At 34.9% G+C, this 17,381-nt stretch overlaps 1 protein-coding gene across 3 annotated transcripts; it reads right to left on the reverse strand.

The window, feature by feature from the left end:
* Positions 1-698: 698 nt before the first annotated feature.
* Positions 699-17,375, reverse strand: LOC136840866 (uncharacterized). 3 transcript variants are annotated; one of them, XM_067107818.1, is made up of 6 exons: positions 17,334-17,375; positions 8,409-8,480; positions 6,279-6,448; positions 5,665-5,852; positions 4,577-4,867; positions 699-1,134 (listed from the first exon to the last, which is right to left on the reverse strand). In XM_067107818.1, the coding sequence occupies exons 2-6, from the start codon at positions 8,441-8,443 to the stop codon at positions 919-921; spliced, it is 900 nt and encodes a 299-aa protein (XP_066963919.1). In that variant the 5' UTR covers positions 8,444-8,480; positions 17,334-17,375; the 3' UTR covers positions 699-918. The 3 variants fall into 3 exon arrangements, with proteins under 3 accessions (XP_066963919.1, XP_066963918.1, XP_066963917.1); XM_067107817.1 differs by lacking the exon at positions 17,334-17,375 and adding an exon at positions 9,493-9,765; XM_067107816.1 differs by lacking the exon at positions 17,334-17,375 and adding an exon at positions 9,451-9,536.
* Between the last annotated feature and the right edge of the window lie 6 nt (positions 17,376-17,381).

Below are 17,381 nucleotides of genomic sequence, written 5' to 3' on the forward strand. Positions count from 1 at the left end.
GCAAGAAAAAATACCAGATACCAATTACAGGCAGCAAGAGAAGGCATAATTAATATGTAGCCAAAGAATACCAATTAGTGAACAATTATATAAGAAAATATCCTCAGAAACAAAGTAAAAAGTTCCAACATAAGTACTTTCCATACAATCAAGAGGTAGCCCAGTGAACTTACCTTTCAGAAAACAGAAAAAAGGGGCAAAATTCTATTATACAGTGCAAGTTAGTAAGCCAAGATACAGGAAGACAAGCTAGGCACAATCAGTAAGTAAACACAAATTTTTAACAAGAGATAAGTGTGAAAAATGGATTTAGACTATACAGAAATGGAAATATAATGTAAATGAAGTAGGTGTAGACACACTGCCATAGCAAGGCTGGGAGATTGTTGTAACTGTGCTGAGAGACCACAGACATTGAAAAACAATTTTAGAGGAAAGTCACTTTTATCTATTCTGCTTCAGTCTACAAGACTAAGGAATACATATCTGGAGACATTTAGATGACAAATGAGGATTTATATGATTGATGGGTTTGTAGTTAAACAACTTAATTTAACATATTAAACTACATATGACTGCCAAATTTTCGCCCAATAACTAACACCTAGACTTGGAAGAAAATCCCTTAATAAACCTTGTCAGAATTTTCAAAATTTTCATTTTATTCAGTTATCAAAAGGGTAAAAAAATATATCTGATTAAATAAGATCATTCTATTTATTAGGAACAAACCCTAAAGGCTAACCCTATAAGAGGTAAGATGGTATGATTAAACTATTTGATGATGATGAATATTATTTTTTAAGCATTCTAAGCTGACCACAGAGCTAATTTTGATGATAACAACATAAATTACTTGTATAATTACTACATACATAACAAACTTAAATATTATAGAAACAAATGATGCAATTTTGCTTAAATGGCTAGTTGTTTAGTGTATAAAACTGAGTGTGAAAAATGCTTGTCAGAGTTTTGTGCAGATAAAACACTGGAAAGGTAGAGATCTCTGGAAAGACTAAACAATGTGATGTTGTTGTAGCCACTTTGAATAAAAGAGATAGCCATGACATCACCTGATGCTCTAATGCGAATTTCGTATGGCAAGACTGGGTTTACCTTAGTATCACCAACCTGTAAAAATATAACCATGTACTGCATTAGTTTTCAAGTTTTTCATGTTTCCTAAGTGTTTTAATTTATGAAAGACTAATATACATTTATTTGCATTTTATTTCAAATACTGTCAACCAATACCAAGAGACATCCAATGGAACTATAAGTTATAAATTTCAGGAAAATTCCCTTAATTTAATTATATATGAAGTTCGTTCCAAAAGTTCTTGACCTCATCCAGAAATAGTCACAGGAGAAAGACAGTTCTTACAAATTTCCTAACTTAAAAATATTTGGTTCAATAGTGTTTAAGCATTGCTAATCCTATGATGGAAGAATGTTGTATCCTGAGTCTCTAAATACATCTCCACAGTATGGTTAATTTCATTACTACTTCCAAAATGGTGACCATACAGAAGAAATTTGAGTTTAAGAAACAGATAAAAAGAGAGATGGTGCCAAGTTGGTAAAGCAAGGGTAAAGAAGCAACAATTCAAAGCAAGAGTTGACCACTTCAGCCTCTGACACCTGAGCTGTTTGGATAACTGTTGTCCTGCAGTAGCAGCTTGCCCACTCACAGCTCTCCTCTGCTTTTAATTGGTTTTTCAGCTGTTGCAGTTTTCATACATAATGTTTCTAATTAATGGTCTGACTCTTTTCCAAGCAGCTTGTCATGATGACACCTGAAACCCAAAACAGAATCCATCATCATACCAACAGATGCCACTTGCTTAAATTTTTTGGGTGGTCAAAAATCATGGTTTTTCATGGCTTGCTTTGAGTATTTGATGCAGGTTCAAAGTGGTGCACCAGTATCTCATCCTAGTTACTGAATTCAGTCGAAGTTGTCTGTGTAGGATAAAAATGAGACAAAAAGTCTTGCTCTGGCCATATTCTGTCCTGTTGCCAACATATGTGGTGCTCAACTTGCACACAGCTTGCTCATTCCCAAAATGTCAGTCAAAATATTGAGCACTGCACCAGCACTGATGCCCATGGTCTTGGCTTTTTGTCATCCAAAACCATGTCATCCACTTGTGTATCAGTGATTGATAGTTTTGGACATCCTGATTTGGAATCATTTATGCTTTTCATGACCCACTAGAATTCAGCATCCCACTTCATAGTGGTGGAATAGTAAGGGAGCCCTGTAGCGGGGTAGGGCTGTCAGTGCGCCTCATGCGGTGCACTGTAGGCATTACTTAAGGTTCTTTGCAGCTTGCCTTTGGCCCCTAGATGCAACCCCTTTTGTTCCTTTTACTCTACTCCTTTCATATTCTCTTTCTTTCATCTTACTTTCCACCCTCTCCTAATGATTGATTCGTAGTGCAATTGCAAGGTTTTCCTCCTGTTACGCCTTTCAAACCTTTTACTGTACAGTATTGTCAGTTTCCTTTTCAGTGCTGAATGACCTCATAGGTCCCAGTGCTTGGCCTTTGGGCAAAATTCTAAATTCAGTTTAGTTGAATTCAATACTAAGTCCTTACCCAGTGTTGACCATGCTTTCATGGGTTTCTTTTGGGGGTTATAGCTTTTTTCTGCAGATATAAGTGCAGCCTTTGTTTTTGTCAATTTTGGAATTTTTCCTGCAACCAGTGAATTTAAAAGAACCTTACCTTCACAGTAAAAAGGCAAGCAAATGAGTCCTTGTGATTAAATTTGAAATATGAAGTCACAGAAAATTTCAATTACTGCTTTTCTCTGTGGGTAAGGCTTGGAACTTTTTGAATGATACTCATACAGCACGAGAAAAGAAATGTAAATTTGTTTTTAAATTCTTGGTTACAACATCAGTGCCCAATGTTTTCCTTTGCTTTTTGTATTTCTGTTATAATTATTATAATTAATTAAATCATAAATTTCATTTTCGCTGAAACATAAAGTGTAGCTATTTGTTTAAATACAGCAATTGATTGTGTCATGAGTTTTGAAATACTGGTACCTTCTGTCTCAGTAGTAATTTTAGTACTGTATTTATATTTACAGTAAGTGATAAACTTCTACTTATATACAGAAGTATTTCTCCCATAGTGCTGTATTTTTACCTTTATTAATTATATCATATTTTTCTTTAAGAACTTGACTCCAGTTTGTGTTTTCTTTAAGACAGTGGATAAGTGTTATGTTTGAAATTTATGTAAGTTTGCATAAAAAATTCTTGGACATTTTATATTCAACAGCAGTCAGTTTAAGAACATGATAATAAATGTCCACATAATTAAGATCTATAGAACATGAAACTGCCTAATGTTATTCTCTCACAGAGAAATTTCTCTTTCAACAGTGTTGGTCCCTCACTGGAGAAGCTTGTCTACCTATATTCAGTTGTACCTTTTGAAGATCTAATTCTTTGATAAAAAATTTACCATAAGTACAAAGTGACTGGTGTTGTAAGCAAGAGGATTTTTCTAAGTAACCCACCAAAGTAACCTTAAGAAATGGCTGACTGTTGCCCAATGTACCATTTAGAAGGATATCTTAGGAATTATTGTAGGTGACCCAAGATTTATAAGACTAAATTCATCTTTGGTTTTTGAGCCACTTTACTTGGTTATTCTCTTTTGCATCCCCTATTGCTTGAGTTAGAGCTGGCTTTTTCGCTGTTTTTCCATCTTTGCAAGTTCATTCATTATTTGCTATTTCCTTTCCAAACTTAATTGCACTAAATTCTCACATTACCATAACCCTATTATCTGCTATACCTACTCCATGGGCTGCTGGCTGTGCTCAAGTGGCTGTTTGCTAATGCTATTTAGATCTTTTGGATATGTTCTGGCTCCAGGATAGAGCCCCCATAAAAATATACCCCAGTTGCAATTAAACTTCACAACTGGATTGGGTTTCACTAAGAATTTACTGGGTAAATGATCATCAATGGCTTGTTACATAATGATAAGTAAGCAGTAGTAATTGAAGCATTGAATACTTGTGTGTGACTGTATAATGAAGTTAGTAATTGTTCTTCCATTCCTGTATCATAAATGTTCAACAGGTCAACATAACCTATGACTGTTCGTATGGTAAGGTAATACTTGACTACAGATGAGTGAAAACAAATTGCACTTCCTTAGTGAGTGTGTGTGTTGTGTGTGGTTTTGTTTTATGCTTGGTTCATATAGCACAGGTAGAATTTTGCTTTTTGTTATCATTCAGTCATTTTTACATTCTCTTGAGTTTGCATTGGGTAAGGGAGTTATCTTAGAAGGTTGTATTGCAATCATATTTGGGAATAGTGAACCAAATAACCAGGTTATTTGCAGTTTAAAGGCAAAAACTATATTGACCACCACTAATTTCAAGCTCAACAAACTACCACAAAGAGTAGGGGAAACAGTTGGAAATATTACTGTAAGTCCGTGTGGCAATCATTTTAGCTCTGTATGGTAAAGCAATCATTCATCAGAAACATAAAAATGAGAGGAAGCATTTTTCATTAGAAATGTAAGCTTCAATTTCTCACCGTAATTGTATACACATCTTGTGAGCCTTCCTGGGGACCTTTCCTGAGAAAACTGGATGGAAACCTTCGAGAAGGAACAAAACTGGCGAGCTTCAATTTTTGCTGATTGTCTCCACTAGCAATGCATCTTCTGTCCTCTTTGGAATAGAGATCAACTGAGAAAGTGCTCGGAACATCCCCTTTAAGCATGAAGCTGACTTCCAGCTTAGAAAGTTTGTCCTCGATGTTGGCAGAAAGGCTAAAATTCTCTTCTTGGACTAAATCTTCACATGCCATCTGTGCTTGTCTGACCTGGAAAATAAAAAAAGTATATAAAAGAGTCCTGCTAAAGGCTGAGTTAGAAGTGCTTTGTGTACTTGGAACATTATGAAACTACTTCAGAATACTGTAATGAAAATTTAGACAAATAAGTAGTACAGTAATTAGAGAGAAGAAATTATTATTGATAACTTGAAAACATTTTCATCATAATTTGGAAAATTATCAGTTTGTGAAATTTAGTGCCGATTTAATCAGCCTGAGAAAGTAAGGGTAGCATATGAAATATCTCAAGAACCCTGCCAAAGTTAAAACTACAAATCAAGAAGAGGGCAGTGACCTTATACTGATTTAAGGTCAACCATGGTAGAACAGAGAGATGGACCTTTGATCTATCTCTGTCAAGAACAAAGCTTAGATGTCTAGAAGGGGAGGATATCGACATGCAATCAGGAACAAAGATGAAAACTATGAATAAAACATTGAAAAAATTCAGTTGTTACTAAGTTAAATCAGCAGAATACTGGGCTGAGCAGATGCTTAAGACTTGCAAATTGTTTACATGTGTCAGTACTAATCAAGAATAATGTGTTAGGTGGAAACTGGCAGTTGTGATACCTACAAAGAATATGTAAGTCACCCTTATTTATGACTGATGTGAACAAGTGTGGGCAGATGTAGCAATCTGTGATCATAGTTCTTAGATCCCAGTTCTTAGATGTGTTGGGAAGAAAGATTGAAAAAAGAGGGAGTGAGAATGGAGGTAAAGTAAAAGGCTAACAAGTGGGTGTGGCAAAGGGCTGAAAGGATGTTTCATAACTGGTACTTACACAGGGTGGAATTTCTTCTGTATCCCATTGCAAGTTATCATTGCAGCTCACGACAAATGTATTCTTATCATCTGGAAAAACATAGGGACTTGGACATACATATGAAACTTCCAAACCAACTCCAGCTGAGCCTGAGTAATTGGTAGTGGCTAGGGTATGCATAGGTGGGGTACCACATTCGGTTTTGGCTGCAAAGACAGAGAGATTTTTAACTGATGCATGCAGAAATCTCGCAGTTTTGAAGGTAAAGGAATGAAAATATAAGCCTTTGTCATCTGGTTAATAGTAAACTAATTTATAAAAATACAGTACTTCCAGAGATCCTAGTTCAAGTTTTTTCATTTAATTACAGAGAAAAAAAACAAGTGTCAAAGGTTTATGAAACTACACGCACCCTTGCTACTGGTACTTCATAATTACACTAAAAACTGTAAGAAGATTTTAGAAGATTAAAAGAAGAAGAGATAAAGCAGACATGCAAAAAGAAAAAACCAGCATCAGCATTTTTCCTCAGGTATTTTTACTGTATGATGCGTATCTTCTCCAAAGCTGTTTCATACTAAATTGCTTTCCCCCACCCAGATTCCCTTGCAAGTAACAAGAAACAAACTTACCCAAGAAAATACCGAGCGTGGTGGACAGCCCTACTGCTAAAAGGAGAGCAATTATGCATGAGGCAATGGCAACTCTCCTCCATTTGTTATATGAAGGACTTGATTTCCCAAGTGGATGGGTCTCTCTGCTTTTGAAGCTCTGAAGACTGCTTGCATCCATGCTTGATTCACTGAGAAAGGCAGTGAATTTCAATTAGTCTAGTAATGCTCATCAGCCTACCACCTTTCACATTTAGTTTTTGAGATCATGGATTCTATGAATATTCCATCCCCTCTACTATTCCGAAGGGGGTTAGTTTAATCAGTGCACCTTATATGGCCCCTAGCTGCAACCCCTTTCATTCATTTTTCTGTACCTCCATTCATATTCTCTTTCTTCCATCATACTCTCCACCCTCTCATAACAATTTAATCATAGTGCAACTGAGAGGTTTTCCTTATGTTAAACCTTTAAAACCCTTTTACTCTCAAATTCTCTTTCAGAGCTGAATGACCTCTTAGATCCCAGCACTTGGCCTTTGGCCTAAATTTCATATTCCATTTCCATCTCCCTACTACCAAGCTCTGGAATTTTCTCATAGTTTCTGTTTTTCCTAATTTCTGTTATCATTGTTTTGGCCAAAACTATAGTTTCGACCCAGTTTTCTCACTGTTATCACAAGGAATGGCAAGGTATAGAAAATGATAAATGTTTATAGATAAATAAACACACATGCACGGTCATCCCTTAATTCTCCAGTTTCACCCTGGAACTGATGTTATTTGGAGAGTCCCCAGCACTACAATATACTATACAGTATATATATGAAATACATATACAGTCACATATCACATTGTTTATCCTTTTAAATGGCTGAGACAGATACGTCAGCAGTACAATAACAAATGGTAGATGATGCGTGGGTGAACAAGCACTTGTTTTTTGTAAACTTTTGCACTATTGGCAAAAAAGCATACATCATTATACAGTTACACATTGTTTTCTTTTGATGGCTGATAGAGATGTACATCATGATAACATCACAAAAATTTCCTACTCTAATTGGTTACATTTGAAGGGTATCAATGCACTTTGTAGCAAAGCGTGCTTTGCTCCATTGTCCAGTTGTGCATCAGTCCTTGCTATTCATGTTCTGAGGAATTGCTGTGTGCTCATGTGGCTTTTTTTGCAGTGCCTACAGCTGCAGGTGTTGCTATTGCTGTGTGTGTCGTGCTATCTGAGCTGTGTATGGCCCCACCTCTTCTTAGAGGGGAAGTTGCGGTTTTACACCCAAAAAAGTCTTTATTCACCATATCTGGATAATTTCCATTATCCAGCAGGGGCTTGAATTATCTAGATACAGGCGAGATTACTTGTATATGAATGTATGAAATCAACATCAAACTTAGTTTCCTGGATGTGAAGGTGAACAGGTAGAGTAAAAATGGGTAGTAGCCTATAGTTTACAACCAGGATCAGAAGCTATATTGAAGGCAGTGTTTATCTCCTCTGATAGATGATTTATAAATCTTGTTTTTTCACACTGAATAGCTTACCAAGACAAAAACTTTGAAATTCTGCCCAAACTATAATAAAAATTCTTGAGATAATCCCTGTAGAAAAGCAAAAAGAGAAAAACAAACTACATAATAATCTCAGTGCATGAAATGGTAGGAAATGAATGTTAAATTAGATACCATAACAGCTGGTAACAGAATAACCTCATCAAGAATAAACTATACCTGGGGGAATGAGTTGACCGAGGTAGCGTAGAAAAAATTAAGAAAACCAAATAAAAGCACAATGATGGTACCATAGCTTTAGCGAAGAGGGAAAGAAAAATATCCTAAATGTATGTCTTGACCTGTCTTACAATTTCGTTTATCATATTAGCATCAGTGATTTTCTGAAGTCGTGCTTACTGTAACCATACTAATGGTTGACTAATCAGTAAAAACATCAGTAGGCTATTACTGTATATGTTTTCTGATTTTCAAATCTTTAAAAATACACAATAGTGCATTCTTTCTCCTCAGATGATGCTACCTCATCAACTCCTGATATCAACAATTCAAGGCAAAGCATCAGACTGCTCTCATTAGGGAGTTCTCTATCACAGTTAATTATGGTTAAGTAAAATTCAGACTTACTTTTGAAGTTCCTCTCCCATGATGTCCGTTGGCATGATACAGCAGCTTAAGAAAATCTCTCAAAGGACCTTCCTGTAAGTAATATTTGAGGTGATGTTATTTAGGAAACTCAGTATACATAATATATTAGGGATTGCTCTTAGGCAGTATTTTATATTTGTTGTCACTAAATATACATCTTATATATATATTATATATATATATATATATATATATATATATATATATATATACTGTATATATATATATATATATATATATATATATATATATATATATATATATATATATAAAATGCATATATTTGTATTTAGAAAGCAACAAAACAGGAAGGATAATATATATATATATATATTAAAATGCTGTCAACAAACAGGAAGTCTTAAGGACCTGGTGAAATGACCTTTGTCAGTTGACATACCAATGAAATATCCACGAAAGATGAACTACTTATAGTTAAAGAAATACATAGCTAACATTATATAAAATGCTTAAGAAAATATTTTATAAATTTCCATTTCATGAAAATCATATAACACTGAATTGACAGTAGATATATAGGTTCCTGAACATTTTTCCGATATAAGAACTGAATGGACATCCAAAATTATCCAAATCAATTTCTGGCTATTTCACGACACCTACACGTTACTGGGACAGTTATATAGGACAGTATTTTTTGTGGATGGAACAGGTGTAAAAAATAAATAAATAAAAATACAGTCTAATAGGGAACAGTGAGGCATATCCACTTTGGTAAAGGAATTGCATTGTGAGCACAAGAATATGATGAAATGGATATCTTGGTATAAAAATCAAAAGATTCACGCTTGAAATTAAAAGATTTAATGAGTGGACAAAATATTTACATCATTATCGAATTTCACTCATTTTTTAAACAATCGAATACATTAGTTTAACAATTTTTACATGGTCTGTCAGGTTGCTCCATGCTCAATTTTGCAAAATGCTAGTTTATACCATGTAAAGACCTTAAAATATTAGAACTACTAGCCTATGTATCTGAACACGTATGGCTTACAGATTTGCTGTATGTCTTTCTCTGGATCAATCACTCGCTCACCTCAACACCTCACTGTCGTTCTGGCCTCAAACACTCCGCGTTATTCGACAAAAGAGGTCAACGATTGAGAGTTATTTATGGGCATGTAATCCTCTCCCAGATAAAGTTTTATGAGGGCCTAGAGTAAAACGTCTTAACCTGCTAAACATATGTCGCGAGATCCAAAGATACACTCACTCAGCTAATCACAATATTACAGTAATAAGCAAAAATCTTATTGTAGGCAAAGGGATACAAAAAACTAGGCGTCTTGCGCATATACCGAAACTCGCCGGTTCGAAATAATTTTTTTTTTTTTTTAATTGGTGACGACTTGATAATCACGCAAATAACTCATAAAATTGGATTTAGAGAGGACTTGGCTGAAAAAATAAAGATTTATAGGCTTGGCATTTGTATTAGACAGAATTCTTAATTCGAAGAAATATGACGATAACAAAAGATATAATCCCCCCAAAACTTGTGGAAACTTTGTTGGAACGGAGAGAAAAGTCAATATTCAATGCTTTCAAGTTGGTGTGAGTTGGTGTGGTTTATTTCACAGCCATTGTTTTTCCACTAATAATAATAGCATTATTTCTTCCATGTGACCACTTTGTAACTAATGGTTTTTATTTTATTCTTCACAATTTCTCTTCGTACGAGGAAGACGGCAGTTAAGATTTGAAAGGTGTAACAGGAGGAAAACCTCGCAGTTGCACTATGAATCAGTTGTTAGGAGAGGGTGGAAAGTAAGATGGAAGAAAAAGAATATGAAAGGAGGTACAGTAAAAGGGACGAAAGGGGTTGCAGCTAGGGGCCGTAGGCACACTGCAAAGAACCTCAAGTAATGCCTACAGTGCACCGCATGAGGTGCACTGATGGCGCTACCCCCCTGCGGCCTCCAAACAGTATCGTTCATTTCGATTATAGTCTCTTTGCTAAAACGGAATAAATGAGGTATCTTGAGGAATTAATATGTTTTATTATGTGGGTGAAAGTACAGAAAAATTCTCTGAAATATAATGATGAATGTAGTGAACATTACACCTTTTCCTAAATTGCAAGTATATTGGTTCTGACCCTGCGTCAGATGTTCTGTAAGTAATTTTTATGAAAATAAGAAATATATAATAATAAAATTAGATAAGAGAATTTTGAGCAGTTATAATAAGATGAAGGATTGGGTAGCGCGAAAATGATTGGTTTGACACCCAACTGCGGTTTCTTTGATGATTTTATAAGTGACTGATAAAATGGGAATCTAATCCAGTTTTCCATAACTCCTTATCAATTGGGTTATCACTAGATTACGTCTGAAGGAGTCTTTTATTAGGCGATGACAGAAGGCTAATCTAAAACCGATAAGATTGTGTAGGATATGTAATATGCCATTGTTACTTTAACTGAATATCACTGGCTGTTATCTGGGAACCCCATTTCTTATATCCAACACTGCTATTACAACTCAAGTAAAAAAAAACAAATGTTTCGGTATTGTTGTAAGTTATTACTGTTCTTATGTATTATTTAGGGTTAAGGGATTCATTAGAATTGCCAAAATGCTAAAAGTTGTCTTAAGAAACAGAATAGACGTCGTGCAGAGGAGCCTAAAAAAGATGTTAGGAAGACGTGATAATGAATGACCTCTAAATCTTCCTGGGTTGTCAATAGCCTAAACACAAGTCTCGAGATCGTTCTTTTGCGACACCTTGCTCATAAATGGAATAGTCCTTGAAATGCAACGTAAGGACAGGAAGGAGGACATTTTGATAAAGCCTCTATATAAAGATTTTCGGTATTATTTTACTTTAAACCATAATTGCATTGTGGCCTTGAAATTATAATTTTCCTATGTTTTAGTGTGTGCTTTGAATATTTTAGTTAGCAAATGACCTAAGTAACCACACTTAACCAACGGTGTTTGAAGACATACAATGAACTTACCTTTTAATCTGAATAAGAATTATAAAAGGGATTAAGGCCCATGTATTTCACTCGTTTTGTATTTTTCACCACTAAAAAAATCCCACTTTCCCAGTGTGGTCTCCCGGATTGCAAGATATCACCCTCTAAAAGTACTCATTTGCTAATGAAACGAAGGCCAGAAATGTTCAAAGCACACAGTTAAACATAGGGAAATCTTTTCTAGTCCAAAATGCCGTAATAGTTTAAAGTAAACTACTGAATACGCAATAAAGGGTCAAGAATTACTTTTGAGGGGTCTTAAGAGGCGGCAAATTCCCCCCACCCCCTCAGCCAGGTTACGTCGCGGAGTCCGAGGTTAGGTTAGGTAAAGTATAACTCATGGCCCCTTACTCCACACGCGCTCTACTGTCTCTAACAAAGTTGTTTCGTTACCGCAAAATTTCGTTTTCTTTCGAGCTTACGTTTCACTAATAGAAAACGTATAAGATGATAAACTATAATATCTGAGACTGGACGGTTTCTTGAGATTACGCTTCCCAAAATGGTTTCGTAAAAGCCAGTCTCAGAAATGTCTTGCTTCTCTCGAACATCAGCTTATCCTCGTTCTCTTATATTTACTTTGATCATCGCAGATCCATCAACTGAAGCAAACCGAAAGCAAAGGACTACATTTAACTGTAAAATCCTTAATCATATTTTCATTTCAATTTCTCCTATAGGCTGTGAATGCAGCTTACAAATATGTGTATGTATATATATATATATATATATATATATATATATATATATATATATATATATATATATATAAATATATATATATATATATATATATATATATATATATATATATATGTGTGTGTGTGTGTGTGTGTGTGTGTGTGTGTGTGTGTGTGTGTGTGTGTGTGTGTGTGTGTGTGTGTTCTTTATTATGCGTTTCACCTTAAAAAATCAAGATTTTTTTTTATGCTGCGGCATATATCAGAGAGTGTTAAACGTAGCCTATTTCCATTTCCAAGTGATGACAGAATCACCACTTTAAATGACACAGGATAAATAACCGAAGGAGCGCAAAAATGAAAGTTGTAAAGGATATGACTATCCTAGGAGCAAGTTGGCTCTTTAATTCCCGAATAAATGGACCTTCTTGCATCCGATTAGTGATAACGTTTCAACTTCGCTTTAGAGTAATTGTATTTATATCAATTGGTCTTACTGTTTTTCAGAGTAAACCGAAAGCTCCTTTAGAAATATTCTATGCTTAATAATATTAAAAGACGTGGAATTCAAAACATTCTATGTTGCTCACAACTTAAATAACATATCGTAGTACAGCTGACTGGTTACTTAAAGCAAGCACAGATTTGTCATTCCATAACACTCTCACTTTTGAAATAAACGCTTATGGCCACTCCTTACACAGAAAAGAGCAGTCTCCCTTTGAATATGATAGGATATGACTGAAAGTATATTGCAGACTCAATTAATGAAGTGAAGTTCGGATTAACTGCGGTGATGGGGGCAATTTGTTTTTTTCTCGGATATCGAAATATAAGAGCACACTACAGAAAGACATATATAAACATATGTAGGCTATGTATGTGTGTGTATGTATGTATATATATGTATATATATATATATAAATATATATATATATATATATATATATATATATATATATATATATATATATATAATGAATGTTGGAAATACAATTGGCAGGAATTACAAAGAAAACTAACTTAAACTATAATACATTGTGTTCCTAGTGACTCACACTTGGTTTAAGTTTATAAAGCTACCTGAGAAGATTGAAAAATCTCCCACTATACGTTGTGTTTCAAATATCTAAATTTACTATAAAGTACAGAACACTGAGTGAGCTATTTATTAATCTAAACATATGCAATCCCCGGTGAAAAATCGCGTATATATGCATTAGATGTATAATTCACCATCACTTTACTTAGTCTGTTTATAAAATTTTATATCAAGAACGCCAAGATAAATACGAGAAAGGGATTAAAAGAGCTGCTGCACAGTTTCACTACATGGAATAATAACAAAAACATGAAACAAAGAGTTGCATTGAGCATGAACTCCGCTGGAACAGGAATATGGTTCACAAGTTTATGAAAAAATTTTTTTTTACCCATGTGACAGAGAACTAAAAAACTCCACGAAATTTTGAAATTCCATTCACTTTAGAGCCAAATCGCCTAAATATTTTACTGAAGCATTTTCCCTTTGGACGCATCAAGAGACCATAATTTTTTCTCCTTGGTATTTTTCCGACTTTTAAAAAACGGCAGCGCGGATGAAAATTGCCTGTAAATTTTTAGGAAAGGTGCTTTCCTTTACTGCTTGGATAGAAAGCGTAATTGTACATTTTTTCTGTCAATATGTTAGTATGTTATCTTTTAAATTTCAAGGCCGCTTCTTCAATTAAAATGTAAATTTATTTTTATCTTTAATTTCACTTCTGACGTGGCTGAGCCCAGACTTTATTACTACACATTCTCAGGGAGGGATATATTTTCATTTTAGCTGTAAAACTTAATGAAAATTCTCGGGAAACACACAAAAAGAGAAACATGATCCATTTAAAAAAGGGCTGAAACCGAAAATAAGAGTTGCAGGAATTTTTTTACTGCCTTTCACCATGAACTGTAAAATAATTACGATAACACTAAATCACCAAGCGTCTGTTTTATAACCCGTACGTAAAGAGATTGCAACGGCATTCTGTTACTACTTTGCATTAAGAATGATTTCATAATCATATCCCGGTCACAAATTTACATTTTACTTCAGCGTACGCAAGAACTGCAACGCGTAATCTACATAATCTAAGGGAAGGGAAACTGTAAGACTGTTACGTAATATACAATCCACTAGCAGGAAAGAATTAGTATGATCTTTTCCCTTAAGCACATACCTGAGTTATAAAAACGGAGGGGGTGGGGTCGTGGGGAGGGAGGTATGAGTAGAAAACAAGTGCACGTTCTTCCACTTGTCTCAAGTAAGGTTAGGGGAAAGGCAGTAAATTTTTATTTATTTTTTTCCTTTCTCGAGTGGAGCGTTTCAAAGTGGCGTCTCGGAAATCAATAATGCCTAGCTTCGGTATACGTTCGAATGACCATAGTTAGATAGGGGCAAATGAAACCAGTATATAGTCGTTACTAGGCCACTTTCCCTTTATATGGTTTGCCTTCGATGGTTAAGTTTTTCGCATGGGGTTTTAAACCCGAGGAAATGACATGGGAATGATGAGATCTTCGTTACTTTTGAATGCAATTTCTCCCCACGGATTTGACTTATTCTAGTACTATGTACTAAAATGTCTGAGCACAGTATACTCTTCCTTTCGTTCGATAACAAGGTGATGACTTGTGAATAGTACTTTTTTATCTGTAAGCAAAATGGATAAGTTTGATTAATATGGTACTCATGTATTTCCGTAAGAAAGGTTACAATGTCTACTGTTGTTAAAAATAAAAGAGAATCAATATGTAATGCATATGGTGCTATACGCAATATTTACTACAAACCGCACAGATTTATAGTGTCAAGTTAAAAAACTGAAGCTTATGATTACTTTCATGGGAATATAATTCAATATCCAGGATAGGTTAGGTCAGGGTGCATTCCTGTTGAAATACGTCTTCGGTCTGCTTTTAAGCAGGACATAACCTGCTGAAATAGCGTGCGCAATTCTTATGCACCGGAAACAGTGCCTTGCAGATCTTCCATAATTTATATCAGGATATTCATACATGGAGCACAAGTCATTTAAAACAGAAAGAACTGCCCACAGAAAAACATTCTTGGGACATGGTTATTCTAAGACAAAGTAGCCTACTATTGAGTTTTAGGCCTAAAATGCAGGTAGGTCTGCCACATCAAATCCATGATTATTCCAAGACAAGTACTATTTACCTTTAGGCTTAAAATATGTTGGGGGACCTGGCCCATCAATTCCATGTTATGCTTTCTGATGATTCAAGTGTAACATAAAGTATCTAGTAAGGATTACAAGAAAACAAGATAAAGAAAGTATTTGGGGAGGTAGGGTGAAAGTTTTTTTTTGTTTTTTGTTTTTGAAAGAACGCATTGTTAATGAGAAAGAATAAATAAAAGTATAGTTTCGTATGATACTAATATTGGATCAAAAGACGAGGGAATCGACGAGAGTAACATATTTTCAAATGCAGGTCTTGAGCAGAGCAGAACAACGTAAACTGGAGCATAAAATACAATCAACGCTGTGCTGCAGAGGGCACGTTTTAGCCATAAGGACATTCACCCCCAAGGGGAAAAGCATAAGGTTGAAAAGAAGCGTGTGAATGCGCTTTTGTACCAACATCTTTTTATCAGTAAGTGTTGTGGTGGCTGTCAATATTCGGGCTTAGCTAATACACAGATAAGAATGTTGCTAATCAAACTTTATTTTGATTACGGATAAAGCGCAAAAATAAGTGACTGACTTGGTATGTAACTATTGTTTAACGAGTAATACTCATATTTTTTCAATTAACTTAAATAAAAAATCAAAACATTGCTAAAACACAAAGCTTAATTATTTCTCAACAACTGCTTAACAGATATAATATGAAAACTGGAACAAGCATGAGGACAAGTTTTTTTTTTTATGTTAAGCTCAAAACCGCGTTATATATGTATTTGAATTGGCCGCTACCTCTTAGTCTCTCGAATTCTTCACACTTTTGAATACGCCTGTCACTACAAAATGAAGTTGACTTTAACCATTTGACCACTACAAAAGATTTCAGTCTATTCCCACTCAAGCATACACACATATATCTATCTATCTATCTATCTATCTATCTATATAGATAGATAGACAGATAGGTAATATAAATTTTAACCTAAAAGCAGTGTTTAAATACCCAGCTATGATGGGTGAGGATGTATTTGAATTCGACAGATGCATGTATGCATGAATGGGAATAGATTGAAATCCTTATTGTTCAAGAGGTTAAAGTCAACATCATTTTGTAGTGACAGGCGTATCCAAAAGTGTGAAGAATTCGAGAGATTAAGAGGTAGTGGCCATCTCAAATACATACATAACTCGGTTTTGAGCTTAATATATATATATATATATATATATATATATATATATATATATATATATATATATAAACTAGGCCTCATGCTTGTTCCAGTTTTCATATATCTGTCAAGCGGTCGTTGTAAAATATTTTTTTACCAGACATAGGCCTACTGTCTCGTATTTGTAGTAGCCACAATGACCTCTTAAATTCTTTGATCTCTTCACACTTTTCGGATACGCTTGTCACTACAAAGCCTAAAAAAACAATTTGTACTTTTGTATTTACGTATTTGTAGATGACAGTTTCGGTAGAAAAATGATAATTTTGAACCCAGCGTACGATAACGTGACCAGAAAATTCTAACACGGTAACAACTTACCAGTTTCGGTTTCTATGTGGGAGGTGATGGCAAGTTCCAGCTGGTCAGCACTTACCTATTTTTTTTTTTTTTGTAGGTCATACCAAATTGGTTAACCAGGACTTTTCACTTTACACATTGGGATTATCTCGACGGTGAGTACAACTGCAACACATTTAGCTCTTATGTGGGCCATATTTCATACAAATCTTGTGGTTGGGCCTAGTCCCAAAATGGGGATTACGGTGGACATGAATCTCGTATCACAGCACAGCCTACCGTAGTTTGTCTAAACACCTTTTGCTTTATATAAATATGAAGTACACAAACTACAGTTGCAAAGATTCAGATTTTATGAGGTGCATTGTCGTCATGTTCCGATTGGTCGGCATTTTATACCATCATGGCGTTTAGTTTGATTCACACTTGTTAGGCCTATAGACTGGGTTTTTCATATACACTTGGCGTAGTTGTGTCGTCAGTACGAGTTTTTTTACCTTCATGTATTGGTAGGATGCCAAGACAATATCCATTCACATGTTGAA

Source organism: Macrobrachium rosenbergii, chromosome 8, assembly GCF_040412425.1.
Source record: "Macrobrachium rosenbergii isolate ZJJX-2024 chromosome 8, ASM4041242v1, whole genome shotgun sequence".
Taxonomy (NCBI): domain Eukaryota; kingdom Metazoa; phylum Arthropoda; class Malacostraca; order Decapoda; family Palaemonidae; genus Macrobrachium; species Macrobrachium rosenbergii.

What these genes read in the sequence shown, in the direction of transcription:
- LOC136840866 (XM_067107818.1), bottom strand. Translation starts at nt 8,443, where the DNA reads ATGCCAACGGACATCATGGGAGAGGAACTTCAAAA. An exon ending in CAGAAGAAATTCCACCCTGT is followed by an intron (nt 4,868 to 5,664) that starts GTAAGTACCAGT and finishes TTTATTTTCCAG; the next exon opens with GTCAGACAAGCACAGATGGC. An exon ending in AAGATGTGTATACAATTACG is followed by an intron (nt 1,135 to 4,576) that starts GTGAGAAATTGA and finishes ATATTTTTACAG; the next exon opens with GTTGGTGATACTAAGGTAAA.